A 15,592-nucleotide genomic window follows, 5' to 3' on the forward strand; every position below is an offset into this window, starting at 1 on the left:
ATTGACGTGAATTAATTTAGAACTGTAGTTGGGGTTGGGGTAGGAGGTGTTAAGTCCCCACCCCACCCCTGCTGCCTCATTCATTGCACCCCCGTTTCAGTTTCCCCACCAGTTCAAGGGGAGGAGGGGTAGGGGCTGACTTGAATGCACTGAACGTGAGCACCTGGGACGCCCAAACGTCTTCTTACGGCGCCTGCGCGGAAGCCGCCGGGCGCCCATCGAGGACTCGGAGCTCCTCGCTCAGCCTGCCTTCCGGTTTCCGCGCCGCCGCAGGTGCTCCTGTCGAGCGCCGAGCCGCCGATGGAGATGGCGTCCGCGGCTGTGTGAGAAACCGTGGAGGCCCAGAGCCTGGGCGGAGACCTGGCCGGGCCTGCGAGCCCGCGGAAGCCCGACCGGGTACAGAGGGTCGGCCAGGCCTGGCCCCAGGGGCGAGGGGCGCGGCTCCCTCAGGCGCGGGGACGGGCGGGCGCGCGGGTGTTGGATGGTGTGGCTGTGGTGGGTGTGCCGCGCCTGGTGGGCGATGTGGCTTTCGGGCCGCACGGGTCGCCCCTGGGTGCTTGCCTTGAGTGGGCGCTGCTGGGCTGTGTGGTTACGCGGGGCGTGTGCAGTTGTGTTTGGTTGTGTGGCTGAGGGGCGGCGGTGTGTTGGGGCCTGAGTTTGTGTGGGGTCTGTGTGGTGTGTGGAGTTGTCATGTCTGCTCTGTGGGGCGAGTCTTCCGTGTTGTGTGTGGTTCTGCCGCCTGTGCCTACTCGTGTGGAGGCGGGTTTTGTGCGACTTTGAGGCCGTGGTGGACGCCGCTGTGTGATGTGTAGCCTGGTGGGCATGTGGCCGCGTAGCATTCGAGCTGGTGGGATAGGAGCCGGACGGCTATGCGTTATTTTGAGGACGCGCATACGTTATGGTTGTGGGGTCTGGTTTGGGGCTTTGTGATAGAGCGCGGTTGGCGGTGATGTTTGGTCACAGGATCTTAGAGTTTCATCGAATTTCTTCGCGATTTGTGCCAGGCGCTGGGCGAGACCTTGCGGATGTGCTGGTGGGGAAAACTTCCGCCGTCTCTTTAGGCGGAGCTCAGTGCTGTGAAGCAGGGCAGGGGCTGCCCTGTCAGGTGGGAGGAGGCCCTGGCGACGGGCATTTCCTGAGACCCTGAGGCTGGGTAGAGGTGAAGGTTGTGTGTGTGCCTCGCGGTCGTTCGGGGAGAGCGCCCCGGAAGGAAGGCGCTCTGGGGGTTAAAGCCCAGAGGACCCCGGGCTGGGAGGGGACTGGGCTGATGTGTCGGTGACCGCCTAGGAGAGGGGCCGAGATCTGCTTGTGTGCAGCCAGTCACGGGGCTTCTTCACCGGAAGGAAAACACAGGGGCCCGATGTGCCATTTGTTTATTTTCTGGGTCCCTGTCACCCTGCCCCGCTTCACCCGCCAGACAGTTCTCTCTCTCTCTCTCTCTCTCTCTCTCTCTCTCTCTCTCTCTCTCTCTCTCTCTCTCTCTCGTCGAGCTCTGCGGGAGGAATGTCTCTGCATTTGTGGAATGGTTTTGTCTGGGTTCTCCTTGTGGCCGGGTGTCTTTCTGAGGTGACATTGGAAGTGACTTTGCCATGGCCCAGTAAAACTGAGAATGTAACTTGTTAAGCCTTAAATTGTTCAAGCACCAAGTCTTTTTAGTCTTTAAAATCTTTATTGTGTGGTTTTTAAAAATATATATTTTTATTGATTTCAGAGAGGACGGGAGAGGGAGAGATACAAACATCAGTGATGAGAGGATCATTGATCGGCTGCCTCCTGCACGTCCCCTCCTGGGGGTCAAGCCCGCAACCAGGCATGTGCCCTTGACGGGAATCGAACCCGGAACCCTTCAGACCGCAGGCCAACGCTCTATCCACTGAGCCAAACTGGCCAGGGCTGGTCTTTTTATTTTTGAGGCAGTGAGAACATTAGGCTGCCTGCTCAACTGTCACTTACTGGTTTATAAAATCTAGTAAGTTCACTGGAAAGAAAGTGCTGTACAAATAGAAAACACAAAATAGATTTTTCTTGCCCTGGCCAGAGTGGCTCAGTTGGTTGAGCATCGTCCCACGCACAGAGAGGTCACCAGTTCCATTCCCAGTCGGGGGCACATGCTGGGGTTTCAATTGATCCCCACTAGGGGGCATGCAGGAGGCAGCTGATTGAAGTTTCTCACATTGATGTTTCTCTCCCTCTCCCTTCCTCTCTAAAAAAAAAAAAAATCAGTAAAAATGTTTTTTAAAAAGATTGTTCTTTTTTTAAAATATATTTTATTGATTTTTTACAGAGAGGAATGGAGAGGGAGAGAGAGTTAGAAACATCGATCAGCTGCCTCCTGCACACCCCCTATTGGGGATGTGCCCTCAACCAAGGTACATGCCCTTGACCGGAATCCAACCTGGAACCCTTCAGTCCCCAGGCCTACGCTCTATCCACTGAGCCAAACCAGTGAGGGCAAGATTGTTCTTTTTGACCACTAGGTTTCTAATGCTCTCCTTACACTGATGTTGGGAATTTTGTTCAGTTTGGTTTTATTAGGGCAGACCCAATCTTTCTAATTGTTGTGTTTTTTTAACACAGGTGCAAGAGCTCGATGTTTGTGGTTGAATAAATGTTCAGGGTACAGAGAGTCAAAGGAAAACTTCAGTTTGTTGATAAGTACTTCAGACATTTCCCCTGTGGCTATACACTTTTCTGACGTTGGACCATTTGGAACAAATGTTAGAGAATTGCCTTAGTATTGTGTTTGCTGTTGAAGTTGAATTTTCCTTTTTAGCTTCAAGAATCTGTGTTTCCCACTTTATTGAGTTTCCATTGTCCTGTGATGTTCTCATATCTTAGGTTTTGTGTTTTCATCTAAGGATTTGAGAAAGCAGTTTGTGTTCTCAAACTTCTGCTGAGCAAACATTAAAGACCCTTATTGAATTGGGGCCGGGGGGGGGGGGATTCTCAATTCCTGCTAATTTGCCTGATTGACTTAACCCCCCTCTCTTATTTCCTTTCTCAAGGCTTCTCGTGTTCCAGAGAGGAAGCCCTGTCCACGGCCATGATGCCACTTCCCCATCATCTGTGTGCTGCTGGGTTAAGCTAATGCTGCGGGAGCCTTGTTCCTTGTGGAGGAATCAGGCTGACTCTTGACATGAGGCCCCTGCATTGTGGGGGTTGAGAGGGATACTCCCATGGCTTCTCTGGATGACCCAGGGGAAGTGCGGGAAGGCTTCCTCTGCCCTTTGTGCCTGAAGGACCTGCAGTCATTCTATCAGCTCCAGACACATTATGAGGAAGAACACTCCGGAGAAGACCATGATGTCAAAGGGCAAATTAAAAGTAAGAGGGGAGGATCTTGCTTATCCCGTTCTGTCAGTGGGAGCTTTAACTCATGGGATAATTTTCATCAGCTTCCATGTTGCCACCAGAACATGATAATCATAAATTAATAATAATAGTCACAAACATATATCTAGTGCTTACCATGTGCCAGGCATTGCTGAAAGTCTCCCTGTATATTAACTTCATTTAATCCTCTCAATAGCTATGTGCCTATGAACCCAGTTCTACTGATGAGGGTATCAGACACAGATTAGATAACTTGCCCTAAAGGCACACAATTGGGCAGAGCTAGGCTTTGAACCTAATAAACACAATTACTGTGCTCTGCTGTCTCCTGCTAGGCTGTTTAAATGATCTAACTGCCAGCCTATGAGGGTTTTGGAGTTGGATTCCTTTCCTTTGCTTTGAAAGTGGAGGCACATTACTGACTTATTGTCACAAATTCAAGCCTTCCTGCCATCCTTCTTTCTTCAACTAGACCTTGTCCCCTGCAGCCCAGGAAAAGGAAGGTCATAGTTGAAAAACAGAAAAACAACCTAAAAAGTTAAAACTTGGTTTTTGACCTTCCAAGGACTCAGGTCCTGGAGAGTTGCAGAAATAATTTTTCAAAGTAATTTTGACTATATGTAGTGTTCATTTCCTGGACTTCAGATTGAAATCCCTAAATACAATGCAGCTGCTCTGGAACTCACTTTTTAGTGATTCCGCTAACCTGCTTACAGCTGGTAGCATTTCTGAAGGCAATGAGACAAAGGATCTGGATGCTATATTCACAGATCTTTGTTGGGTGGGAGAAAGGAATGGTCATGTATTCCTAAGTGTACTTTGGCCTCCACACATGTGAATCACATGCACTCTCCAATCAAATAGTCACACTCTATGTTACATGTTTTAGTTCAGAAAAAAAGAGTTGCTGAAAACATTGACACTTATAACTTCTGTCCAAATACATTGCAATGTAAAACATTTTCAAAATCCTGAGGCCTGTGATGGACCAGCTGGATTCTGACTGTAGAGGCTGGTGCAGAGTTATAACCATTAGGAAACCCCCCCCCCCAAAAAAAAAAAAAACCCCACAAAAAACAACACCCAACTTTTGCACGTACAGTTCTCAGAGTTCTTTTACATACGTTATTTCATTTGACTCTCCTAGCAACCCTGCAACAAGGTGGTTGGTCTCATTTTACAGAGAAAAAGTGAGGCTCAGAGATGCATAACTTATCCAAGGTCACAGAGGAATTGGCAGAGCTAGGCTTTGAACCCAGGTCTTCTATCACCTCTAAGTCTAATAATGCTGTTCCTTCCACATGGCATCACTGCATATACTGCAGCTGGAAAACAAACACATTATCTAAATTTCCTTTGGACAACTGAAGGGCCTCCATGATTTTCAATGCGTGTCCAGATGTAGCATCAGCTGAACTGGGTCATATATTGTGATATCACTAATACTTTGGTGCCAGTGGGTAGAGAGGTTATAGAATGTCCTCAGATTTCTTTTATAATACCCCCTTTATTAGAGGAAAAATATTTAAGATTATTTAGGGAATAATAGATATGAGAATCTAGATAATACTACATAGAGTGGAAATTTCGTTCCTTGTGAAAGAAACTTCAAAGTATTCACTTGTTTTTTCTCCTTCCACCCCCCCCCTCCCCCCTCAGTCTCTACTAAGAGATTGAGGTAAGCATTCTTTAGTCAGGGAAGAATTCTTAATTATGTTGTAATTTTCTCTATTTCAGAATCAGGAAAATAAAGTTTTAAAGATGGATATCAGAGATTTTTGAGAAATTCTTTGAGAAGAGGAACACCTCTCCATTTGGTCTTTTGATTATTTTAGAAATTTTATGACATTGCTAATTTAAGCAAATGAAATATTAAAACCAAAAGAGTGAACCTTGGTTTCAGGTTTTGGAGGCAGTTTAAATAAAATATAAACTTGTCATTACTAAAAAGTGGTCAGTGGGTTTGGGCTCCAGCCCCGTTTCAACGTCAGTTTAGCACATCTACATAGAAGAAAAGGTGGTTGAGAATTAACTTTGGCTTCTGCCTTGTAAGTGTTTTCTAAAATCATATGGGCTTGTTCTTAATTGGGCCCCCTTGAAGGGCTACACCTACCCTGGTGAGATCACCAGGTTTTTCTATGCCTCCTAAAGGCTACAGGGCATGGTCTGCCTGTTTAATTCAATACAGTTTAGTCTTGTTTGCAAAAACGAGTTGATGTTTTCTAACTTCAGTTTCCTGTCTCCGAAACCCTTTGTTACATCAGGTACTTTCCTCTCTCCTGTTGTAAAGAACACTACTTGATATATTTTAGAGGGTGTCCTTTAGCTCTGGAGGACCTTATTTTTCCAGTTGGAGAAAGCCATACCAGAGTGACTGATAAAGAATCAGCTTATTAGCCTGAATGGACATGTCTATAACCTTGTTAATTTCACCCCCCCCCCCCCACCCAAGCCCCTCCATATCTGCATTTACATTTGAAAAGCTATGGGAGTGGTTTTGTTTGTTTGTTTTTTAAAATCCTCACCTGAAGATATTTTTCCCATTGATTGTTTTAGACAGAGTGGAGGGGAGGGAGGAGGTGGGGAAAGAGAGAGAGAGAGAGAGAGAGAGAGAAACATTAATTGGTTGCTTCCCACATGCACTGCGACCAGGGTGGGGGATAGAACCCACAACTGAGGTACTGCCCTTGACTGGGAATCAAACCATGTGGGCCAATGCTCTAACCACTGAGCAACCGGCCAGGGCTATGGTTATATTGTATTAAATCTGATATTTTCTACTTGATTCTAGTGGCAAAAACGGATAGCAGGCACCCAAGATTTAAGAGCATTATGAGAGCAACTTAGATTTGAGAATTCTTTTTTCCACCAGTTGACTGTTGTTCTATTTTGATAGCAGGTCCTCTCACCTCAACTGAGGTGGCTGAACTCCTTTCTGCAGAGGCACAGTTTTGAAATCAATGCTGGCTCGGAAGAACTGAGGCTCTTGTTTCAGACATGAGGTTTCCAGTTCTAACCCTGGTGCCTGTAAGCTCTGATCTTTTCCCCTCTTTGATGTCACGTCCTCATTTGTAAGTAGGGATATCACCTGCCTCATAATGTGAGCATGAACTGGCGTAAGGTATTTTTGAAAGTACTTTGCTAGCTCTAGCCGGTGTGGTCAGTGGTTAGAGCATCAATCCTCCCACCAAAGGGTTGTGGTTTTGATTCCTGGTCAAGGGTATGTACCTGGGTTGTAGGTTTGATCCCCTCCATGTGTGGGAAGCAAGCAATTGATGTCTCTCTCTTTTTTAAAAAATTATTTTTTAATATGTTTTTATTGATATTTAGAGAGAGAGGGAGAGGGAGATAGAAATCTCGATAAGTCAGGCCAGTGTGGCTCAGTGGTTGAGCTTCAACCCATGAACCAGGAGGTCACAGTTTGATTCCCGTCGGGGCACACGCCTGGGTTGCAGGCTCAATCCCCAGTAGGGGGCATATAGGAGGCAGCTAACTGACAATTCTCTCTTATCATTGATGTTTCTGTCTCTCCTTCTCCCTTCCTCTCTCTAAAATCGATAGAAACATATTTTTAAAAAAAGAAACATCGTCAAACTGCAGCGGGAAGGCCGGGGAGGGTTGGGGGGCAGGAAGGAGGGGGGTAAGAGATCAACCGAAGGACTTGTATGCATGTATATAAGCATAACCAATGGACATAAGACACTGGGGGGTAGGGGAGGTCAGGGGATTGTCAAGGGCGGGAAAAAGAAAGGTCACATATGTAATACCCTTTGTAATACTTTAAGCAATAAAAAAAAAAAAAAAGTAAAAAAAATAAAAACATCAATGAGAGAGAAACATCAACATCTATAAAGCAATGGAAAAAATATCCTCGGGTGAGGATTAACCAAAAAAAAAAAAAAAAAAAAAAAAAGGAAAGAAAGTACTTTACTTTGTGCCTGGTACATATAAGGAATTAATTCAGGAAACATTCATTTTCTCTTTTTTACCACTAGATGTGTTGTGTTTTAAGTGTTATATCTGTTTCTTGAAGCTTTTTGTCAATATTATCACACATACATTTGGTAAGTGAGTAGAGGAAAAAGAATTCTATGTACAGTTAAGCATTATGAGAACATAGCCCAAGGATGATGGTTTGGCTGAATCTCATCCTGGAGGTAAACAAGAAGAGTTTACTCATGAATCCCTAGGGTAAATACATTAGTATTGATTTAAAAAACTTTAATTGAGGCTTAGTTTACACATAAGCTTTTAAGTATATAATTCGGGGAGTTTTGAAAATTGTATATCCTCATGTAACCACCTCTCCAATTAAGATATAGAAAAAAATACTTCCGTTACCCTGGTCCCCTCACTGAAATTGTTTTTAACACTTTCATTTAATTGGACTTCTTACATTTCCTGCTAATACTGAGAAGTGAATAGATTGCTCTGGTATTTGTAGTATAGTGGTTGAATGCTTATTGTATTTTATTTGGGATCCAGAATTTTCTTGAGCATTTAAAAAAATATATCTTTATTGATTTCAGAGCAGAAGGGAGGGGGGGACAGAGATAGAAACATCAATGATGAGAGAGAATCATTGATCTGCTGCCACCTGTAAGCCCCACATTGGGGATCGAGCCCACAACTCTGGCATGTGCCATTGACCAGAATCGAACCTGGGACCCTTCAGTCCACAGGCCGACGCTCTATCGGACACTGAGCCAAACCGGCTAGGACTTGAGCATTTTTTATATAAAGCATAATTATTTCTTTAACTCTTGTGTTTAGAGATCTCCCTCCACTCTTTACTGACTGTTTTTTATGGACTCATTTATGGTGTTTTTCTTCTATTTTTCAAGGTCTTGTTCAGAAGGCTAAAAAAGCAAAGAACAGGCTGTTAAAACGAGAAGGAGATGACCGAGCAGAGTCAGGGGCCCAAGGATATGAGTCTTTCAGTTATGGAGGGGTTGATCCTTACATGTGGGAACCCCAAGAGCTTGGTAAGAAACGCTCTTCATTCATTCAGCAAATGTTTATTGAGCAAATGCTTATTGAGCATCTCTATGTTCTTGGTAATGTCTTAAGAGTTGGTTGAAGAGGCATCAGCAAACCAGAATGGTCTAAGCTTTTTGTGGACCTTATGTCTAGTGTAGTGAGAGGGAGAAAATGGACAAGAATGAGCTGAGCACCTCCCTTGTGTTAGGCACTGCATTAAATGCTTCCCATGGGTGCTCCCATGGGTGCTCTCATTTAACACTCATCACACCCCTTGGGTACCTGCCCAGGATCAGACACTGGAGTAGGGATCCACGTCTGTGACATCAATCCAGGCACAGATTCCACTGACTGGACTGTCTCCTCTCACATAGGACATTACCTGCCTACTGAGAGGCACTGGTTTGCGCAGTTAATTTTATGAAACACATAATTATGGTACCATATATTTTAAAAATAATCATCTTTTTTGAGTTGATGAAAATATTCTAAAATATGTTTTGGTAATGGTGGCACAACTCTGGATAAACTAAAAACAATTGAATTTGTACACTTCAAATGGTGAATTGTATTTATGTGACTAATATTTCAGTAAAACTGTTACCAAAAGACCATGCTGCACAGAGATGAACTAGCTAATCTTACATGTGCTTTTTTATATTTTCATATTCATTATCTTGTTCACCTTTTACCCAAAGCCTTGTGAGATAGAATGCATAGTGACGTTCATTCCCACTTATATATGAGGAAACAGGCTTTAAAAAGGGAAATACTTACCCAGGGTCATTTATCATATTCTTATAGTGCCACTACAGAATGTGTCTTTTTGAATGAAGAAAGTTCTAGAACTGCACTGTCCAATATGATAGCCACTAACTACTAGTATATATAGCTATTTAAATTTAAGTAAAATTAAATAAAATTAAAAGTGAGTTTTCCAGCCATACACTAGCCACATTTCAGATGCTCAATCTCCACATGTGGCTAGTGGCTACCATATTGGGAAGTAGAAACATTTTCATCAAGTCAGGAGAAAATGGCTTTAAAAATAATACTATACACATGTAATTATGAGTTATATCTGAAAGCCAATTAGAAACATGAAAGAGAAATTTCAGATATGTGAATTATTTTAGCTTTTTAAAAAATATGTTTTTTATTGATTTTAGAGAGGAAACGAGAGAGAGAGAGAGAGAGAAACATCAATTGGCTGCCTCCTGCATGTCCCATACTGGGGATTGAGCCCACAACTCCAGGTATGTGCCATGACTGGAAATTGAACCTCTGACCTCTCAGTACATGGGAGAGCATTCAAACAACTGAGCCATACTGGCCAGGGCCTTATTAGCTTTTTTGATAACTTATTTCATGATAGCTAATGTTAAATTATCAGGGTGATTTTCTGAATAATTTGCCTGTTTCAATAGCTGAAGGAAGTCACAAATTTTGGGAAGGTTAAGCAAATGGCAAATTTTAGAAGTTAATATTTACAGTCACCCCTAAGAACACGAAAGTAAATTTTAATTAGAGTATGGTTAGAGAAGGAAATATACATGGATGCTTTCCTAGTTTTTGAATTTTTAGATTGTAAAATCCTAGAATTTTTACTTGTTTTTAAAATTTATTGAGGATAAGCAGCAAAGTAGAGAGGCTTCCTCAGAGAAATGACAAGTCATATATCTCTCACCTCCTCTCCTTCTAGGTGCTGTGAGAAGCCATCTTTCAGACTTTAAAAAACACCGAGCTGCCAGGATTGACCACTATGTTGTTGAAGTCAATAAATTAATAATCAGGTTGGAAAAGGTAAATTTTGCTGTTTTAAAACACCTTTTTTCTGAAGTATATATTTTCTGGGGGAAAATTACATTTCTGCAGCATGTGTTATGTAGATTGTATATATTGGGTGCTGGCAGTGTCTGATGTTGACAGAGCAATGCCTCACCTAGAGAGGTACAGAGAATGTGGGAACAGTTATCGCTGGCTGGTTTACTGAAGGAAATAGCCCAGGTTGACAGACTTGCCACATAGCCAGTTTCCCTTTTCCTTCCTATGAACCCACCTGAACACTGCAAAACCTTTCTGTCTTCAGAGCCTTTCCTCTTCCTCTCTGGAGAAGCCTCTTGACCTTGCATAATCACACAGTGGAGCATAGTGTGTGATATCATTTCTTGGCAAACAGAGGAGCTGGTGACTAGGTCTCTGAGGAGAACTTGGTGTTGAAACATCTGGGCTAGGCCTTTTGTTCTCTGGTATGACTGCGTGTCCCATGCCACGATCACTCTGAGATGCTTGTTGTATATAAGCTGGATTGTGTGGTGGGCATGGCAGCAAACACCGGTATAGTTGTTTTTTACGTTTTTTAAATTTAATCCTCACCCGAGGACATGCTTATTGATTTTTAAAGAGAAGGGAAGGGAGAGGGAAGAGAGAGAGAAATATCGATGTGAGAGCGGAACATCTATCGGTTGCCTTCCCCTCTGCACCCCGACTAGGAATTGAACTCGCAACCCAGGTATGTGCTCTGACGGGGAATCGAACCTGCAACCTTTCAGTGTATGGGACAACACTCCAACTAACTGAGCCACACCGGCCAGGACCTGGTACAGTTCTTTATGTGTACTATGAAGGAGGGAAATATGTGGCTAGGTTAGTTGTCCAGTAGGACTGTGGGGAATCAGGAGTTCTCCATTGCTTTCAGGAGCCACCCCCATCACATCTTTGCCTACTCCTGGTTAAGATTTAAAGGGCTAACTGACAAAGAGATTGAAAGTGGGTCATAGAAAGGGAGGTGCCTTCTAGATTATCCCATGTGAAATTGCACGTGACTTTGTGGGATTGGAGATGAGAGGTGAGACTTGAGAAATGCAGATATGGTCATTTCCGCTTAATGCCTCTTGCCTGTGAAAAGTGTATCCATCACCTGATAATTACATTTGGCACTATTTTCTCCTTGTCAGCTCACTGCATTTGACAGAACGAATGCTGAGTCAGCTAAGATCCGAGGTAACTCTAAGAACTTTGCTCACATTTATTTTATTTATCTTTCTCCCTGACCGAATTTCTTTTTTAAATGGCTTGCTTTTTCATTTGTTTGGTTTTTGTTTTATTCTTTTCAAAGCAATAGAAAAGTCTGTGGTGCCTTGGGTCAACGACCAGGATGTCCCTTTTTGTCCAGACTGTGGGAATAAGTTTAGCATCCGTAACCGCCGCCACCACTGCCGGCTCTGCGGGTCTATAATGTGCAAGAAATGTATGGAGCTCATCAGCCTTCCCTTGGCAAGTAGGTAACATGGCAGCGGGACCCTAGACCCTAATCTCTTCCTGAGACTAGCTTGTTTGTTAATTATTACTGGGTGATTTTTGAACTTTTTTTGTTTAAATTAGTGGTGTTTGGGATCTTTATTCACGCACTTGTTGATTCAATGAAGCCCAGAACAGGGTAAGCACTGTGCTAAGGGCCAGGGATGCAATGGTCTACAAAAAGGGTTAGCAAACTGTTTTTGTAAAGTTCAGATAGTAAATATTTTAGATTTTGTGGGCTACATATGGTCTCTGGGACATTTCTTCTTTTTTTAAACAACTTTTTAAAATGTAAAAACCATACTTAGTTCAAGGGCCATACAAAAACAGGCTGGACTTGGCTTATAAGTCATGTTTGCCCACCTCTGGTCTTTAAGGCATTGTTCATTCCCCCAAGGAGTTCAGCATCTAGCAGGGGATATAGACTCACAAGCAGATAATTGCTTTACAAGAGATGAGTACAATAAGAGAAGTTGCATCAGGCACTCAGGAGAAGCTGACCAAATCTTTATCAGCTTTGCTTAGAAGTGGCAGATGAGGGGTTGAGAGGAGACTATAGGAGATGGTCTTAAAAATTGAGCAGCAGACTCATCCTTTTCTTTGAGATAAAAGTCACAAATGTTCATTGTCATATAGAACAGGCTGTAATGCCATAATACAAGAGACACTGAGTATTGTGGAGGCTGGGGGAGAGCGAGAGCATGGCTCCTCAAGGTCAGAAAGTGATGTTCAAGAAGAGCCTTGAAAGATGACTAGGATTGCAAAGAGATGGGGCAGGAGGACATCCTGGGTAAACAGAACCAAAGGCATGGAATTTGGAAAGGCCCTGTGGAAGGTTAGTAGATGAGCAAACAGAATATTTGGGAGAGTGTGGAAGACATTTGAGAATTGTGGGAATGAAGCTACAAAGGTTAGGTGGAACCAGATGTCCAGAACTCTGAATCTCAGCTGGTTAGAAGTTGCTCGAGATGATCTTATGGGCTTTTGGCCAATTCTGGGACATTTGGGTGGTTTTGCAACCCTGGAGAGTTCCGCTGACCTTGCATATGCTATTGGCTATGGAGCATCTGGACAACATGGGGCAGAAGCAGATGCTTCCTCTGTCCAGCTCTGACATCCACCGGCACACATTACCTTGATACTTTCCCTTTCTCCTTGAGATCGACTCTCTGTCTCACCTGAGACTTTATAAGCTCACTGTTAGACACTATTCACCTCTCTCCTTTTGGGTTAACTAACCAACATTTACTGGGCAGCTGCTATGAATTGGCCCTGTAGTATATGTAGGGATTTAAGTATGAATAAGTCATTTTTACCCTGAAAGAGTCACAGATTCCTAGTGCAGCTCAGGGATGTACATAACCTGTCATAGGGAGAAAAGTGAAAAGTTCTCCATGAGGGGCAACATGGTAAGAACTGATAGGAAAGGCAGATCATTTTTGCCTCGAGGACTATGGAAGGCCTTCCTGGAGGATATGCCTTTGAACTGAGCTTTGGAAGGTGTAGGAGTCAGGTGTTTGGGAGTGGGGAAGGCTGTCAGGACAGTCCAGGAAGAATGTGGGTTGTGTCTGAGGCGTGGCAAATGGAGGGGGCGGTAGGAGGTAAGGCTAGGCTAGGGCTGGGCCTTAGAACCTCAAAGACAGACTAGGTGGTCTGGCTCTCTCCTGGATGGCAATGGGAGTCCCTCCCGCCACAGAACCTGACCCCAGGGAGGCAGAGATATGGGTACTTCTTGCTTATAGGCAGAGCCTGCTCTTATCTCGCCAGCAGCATGGACTCCCCTCCTGTCGTGGGCAGTGGAGTGATTGGAGGCTTCAGGCTCACTGCTGCCTGTCCTGTGTTGTGCTTTACAGATAAGCTCACCAGTGCCAGCAAGGATTCTCTGAGCTCCCATACGAGCCCTAGCCAGTCACCCAACAGTGTCCATGGCTCCCGCCGGGGCAGCATCAGCAGTGTGAGCAGTGTGAGCTCCGTCCTGGATGAGAAGGATGATGACCGGATCCGCTGCTGTACCCATTGCAAGGGCACGCTGCTCAAGAGAGAGCAGCAGATTGACGAGAAGGAGCACATCCCCGACATTGTGAAGCTCTATGAGGTGACTTGCTGAGTGCAGTCCTGGGTCTGATTCGAGAGGCAGATGGGGCTGCTCATTACATCCATGCCTGCAGATTTGGGAGGATGATCTGGAAAGTTGTTTCTTTGACTCATTTTTAGTTTTTGCTAAAGGGCTTCTGTGGCATGATTTCCTAACTTAGGACCCTGGGTGAGTCACAGACACATCCTGGGTGTGTTGCCACAAACTTGTTCCCTCACTTTCTTGCCCTTTTGAAAACAGAGGTTGGAGGCTTTGGTGGCCCTGGGACAAGAGGAGAAAGGATTGTTGCCATGTGGTGTGGACAGGTTCTGTGAGTGAGGGTGGAAGCTGGAGCTGGTGGTGACAGTGGGCCAGGAGAGTCCTGTCCCCATTTAAGTCCATTCACATGCCTCAGTTCTAGAAAACCTTTAGTAGATGCTACTTTGAGAGGAACATAGTGTAGTACAAACACATGAGATTTAGTGTCAGAGAGGCTGGCCTCCCAATGGCCAAGCTGAGGGGGTAGGGAGGGAAGTGGGAAGAGATGAGGGGAGGAGATGAGCCCTGGCAGAGGAGGCAACTCATGTGAAACTCTGAGCAGAGGAACAGTGTCTGGCTAATGGCACTGAAGGGTCCCTGTTAGCAGTTCTGCAGCTTATAATGGCTGTGTTTCTGGAACCACCATGAAAATATTCAAGTTACTAAAAATGGTGTTAATTAAACCCTATGCTGAGCTGCAGGTGCAGCCATTATCCATCCTTTATGTGGAGTTCATGACCTGATAACTCATTTTGTAAGTTGCCACTGCTTTTTGCTTCTGTCTTTTTTGAAGTAAGCCTTGGCGATGCCTTGTGCTGGTGTCTTCCCTTGGCAGAGAAAGTCCAACTAATTCAAGTAATTTAGAAATTCCCACCTAAAAACAACTAATCTTTTTCTCTGCCTCTGTAAACTCTGTCTTGTGTCTTGGAAGGCCTTGTTCCTCTTTCCTTCCTGCAAGATTTTGTGCTTGTAAAGTAGGTCTGTGACTCAGGAAATGGATAACAGTAAAAAGAAACAAAAAAACCCACAAAAAATGCACTATCTGCATTTTTCTATTTTAGAAAACTATACAGTTTAAATATATCTTTGTTGATGCAGCATAACTTCTGGGTAGGCTTTTCTGTACCCTGAGAGCACCACTTACTCTTCTTTTTTGTTCTTAGAAACTACAGCTTTGCATGGAGAAAGTTGACCAAAAAGCTCCTGAGTACATCAGGATGGCAGCATCGTTAAAGTAAGCTATTCCTCTCTTTTTCTGAACCAGTGCTGACTTGTTTTAGGCATTATAGGTCAAATCTTCAGTAGCTGAAAAGGAAATCTTAACTCTGGCTGTGCTTTTCTTCTGTGACCGACCGCAGAGAATCTTTGTCATGTCTCTTTCCGTGTGGCACTGTTACCGTCCTCTGTAGCTATGTTGTGGGGACCCCAGCTACTCTGAATGGGCAAGTTGGGGAAGGGCCTCAGGCGACAGGCACCATTGCCAAGTGCAGCATCTGGAGGTGAGGAAGAGCAGTGTGTCTCCTGTTCATGCCTGGATAGATGCCACTTCAGGGTAACACTGAGGTGTCAGGGCTTAGAGCAGGCATTTCCTTTAGAGCAGGGGTTGGCAAATGCCAGCCCATAAGCCAAATCTAGCTAGCCATCTGTTGCTCCTTCTTTTTTTCTTGTTAATCCTCACCCAAGGATAGTTTTCCCTTGCTTTTAGCTAAAGTTGAAGGGAAGGAGAGAGGGAACAAGGGGACGGCAGGGAGAGAGAGAAACATCAATGTGAGGGAGACATGTGGATTGGTTGCCTTCCACATGCACCTCAACTGGGGCGGGGATTGAACCTGTAACTGAGGTACATGCTCTTGACTGGAATTGAAC

At 44.4% G+C, this 15,592-nt stretch overlaps 1 protein-coding gene across 11 annotated transcripts in view; it reads left to right on the forward strand.

Annotated features, from left to right (window-relative positions):
- Nucleotides 1-241: 241 nt before the first annotated feature.
- The window catches only part of RBSN (rabenosyn, RAB effector), a 43,325-nt gene continuing 27,974 nt past the window's right edge, over nt 242-15,592 (forward strand). For 7 of the 11 annotated variants that reach the window (XR_004971522.1, XR_004971521.1, XM_036332273.1 and 4 more), the window contains exons 1-8: nt 242-396; nt 3,006-3,324; nt 8,178-8,318; nt 10,016-10,116; nt 11,271-11,316; nt 11,432-11,593; nt 13,467-13,708; nt 14,890-14,960. Coding sequence is in view for 9 of the 11 variants with exons in the window: in XM_036332273.1 (XP_036188166.1) it covers nt 3,177-3,324; nt 8,178-8,318; nt 10,016-10,116; nt 11,271-11,316; nt 11,432-11,593; nt 13,467-13,708; nt 14,890-14,960 (911 nt within the window). In the remaining 2 variants the exon portion in view is untranslated. Of the gene's footprint in view, nt 397-3,005; nt 3,325-5,070; nt 5,382-6,065; nt 6,361-8,177; nt 8,319-10,015; nt 10,117-11,270; nt 11,317-11,431; nt 11,594-13,466; nt 13,709-14,889; nt 14,961-15,592 lie in introns of those variants that run through there. The other 4 variants (XM_036332278.1, XM_036332277.1, XM_036332276.1 and 1 more) reach the window with 4 other exon arrangements.

The sequence above is a fragment of the Myotis myotis genome, unplaced genomic scaffold (assembly GCF_014108235.1).
Source record: "Myotis myotis isolate mMyoMyo1 unplaced genomic scaffold, mMyoMyo1.p scaffold_m19_p_13, whole genome shotgun sequence".
NCBI lineage: Eukaryota > Metazoa > Chordata > Mammalia > Chiroptera > Vespertilionidae > Myotis > Myotis myotis.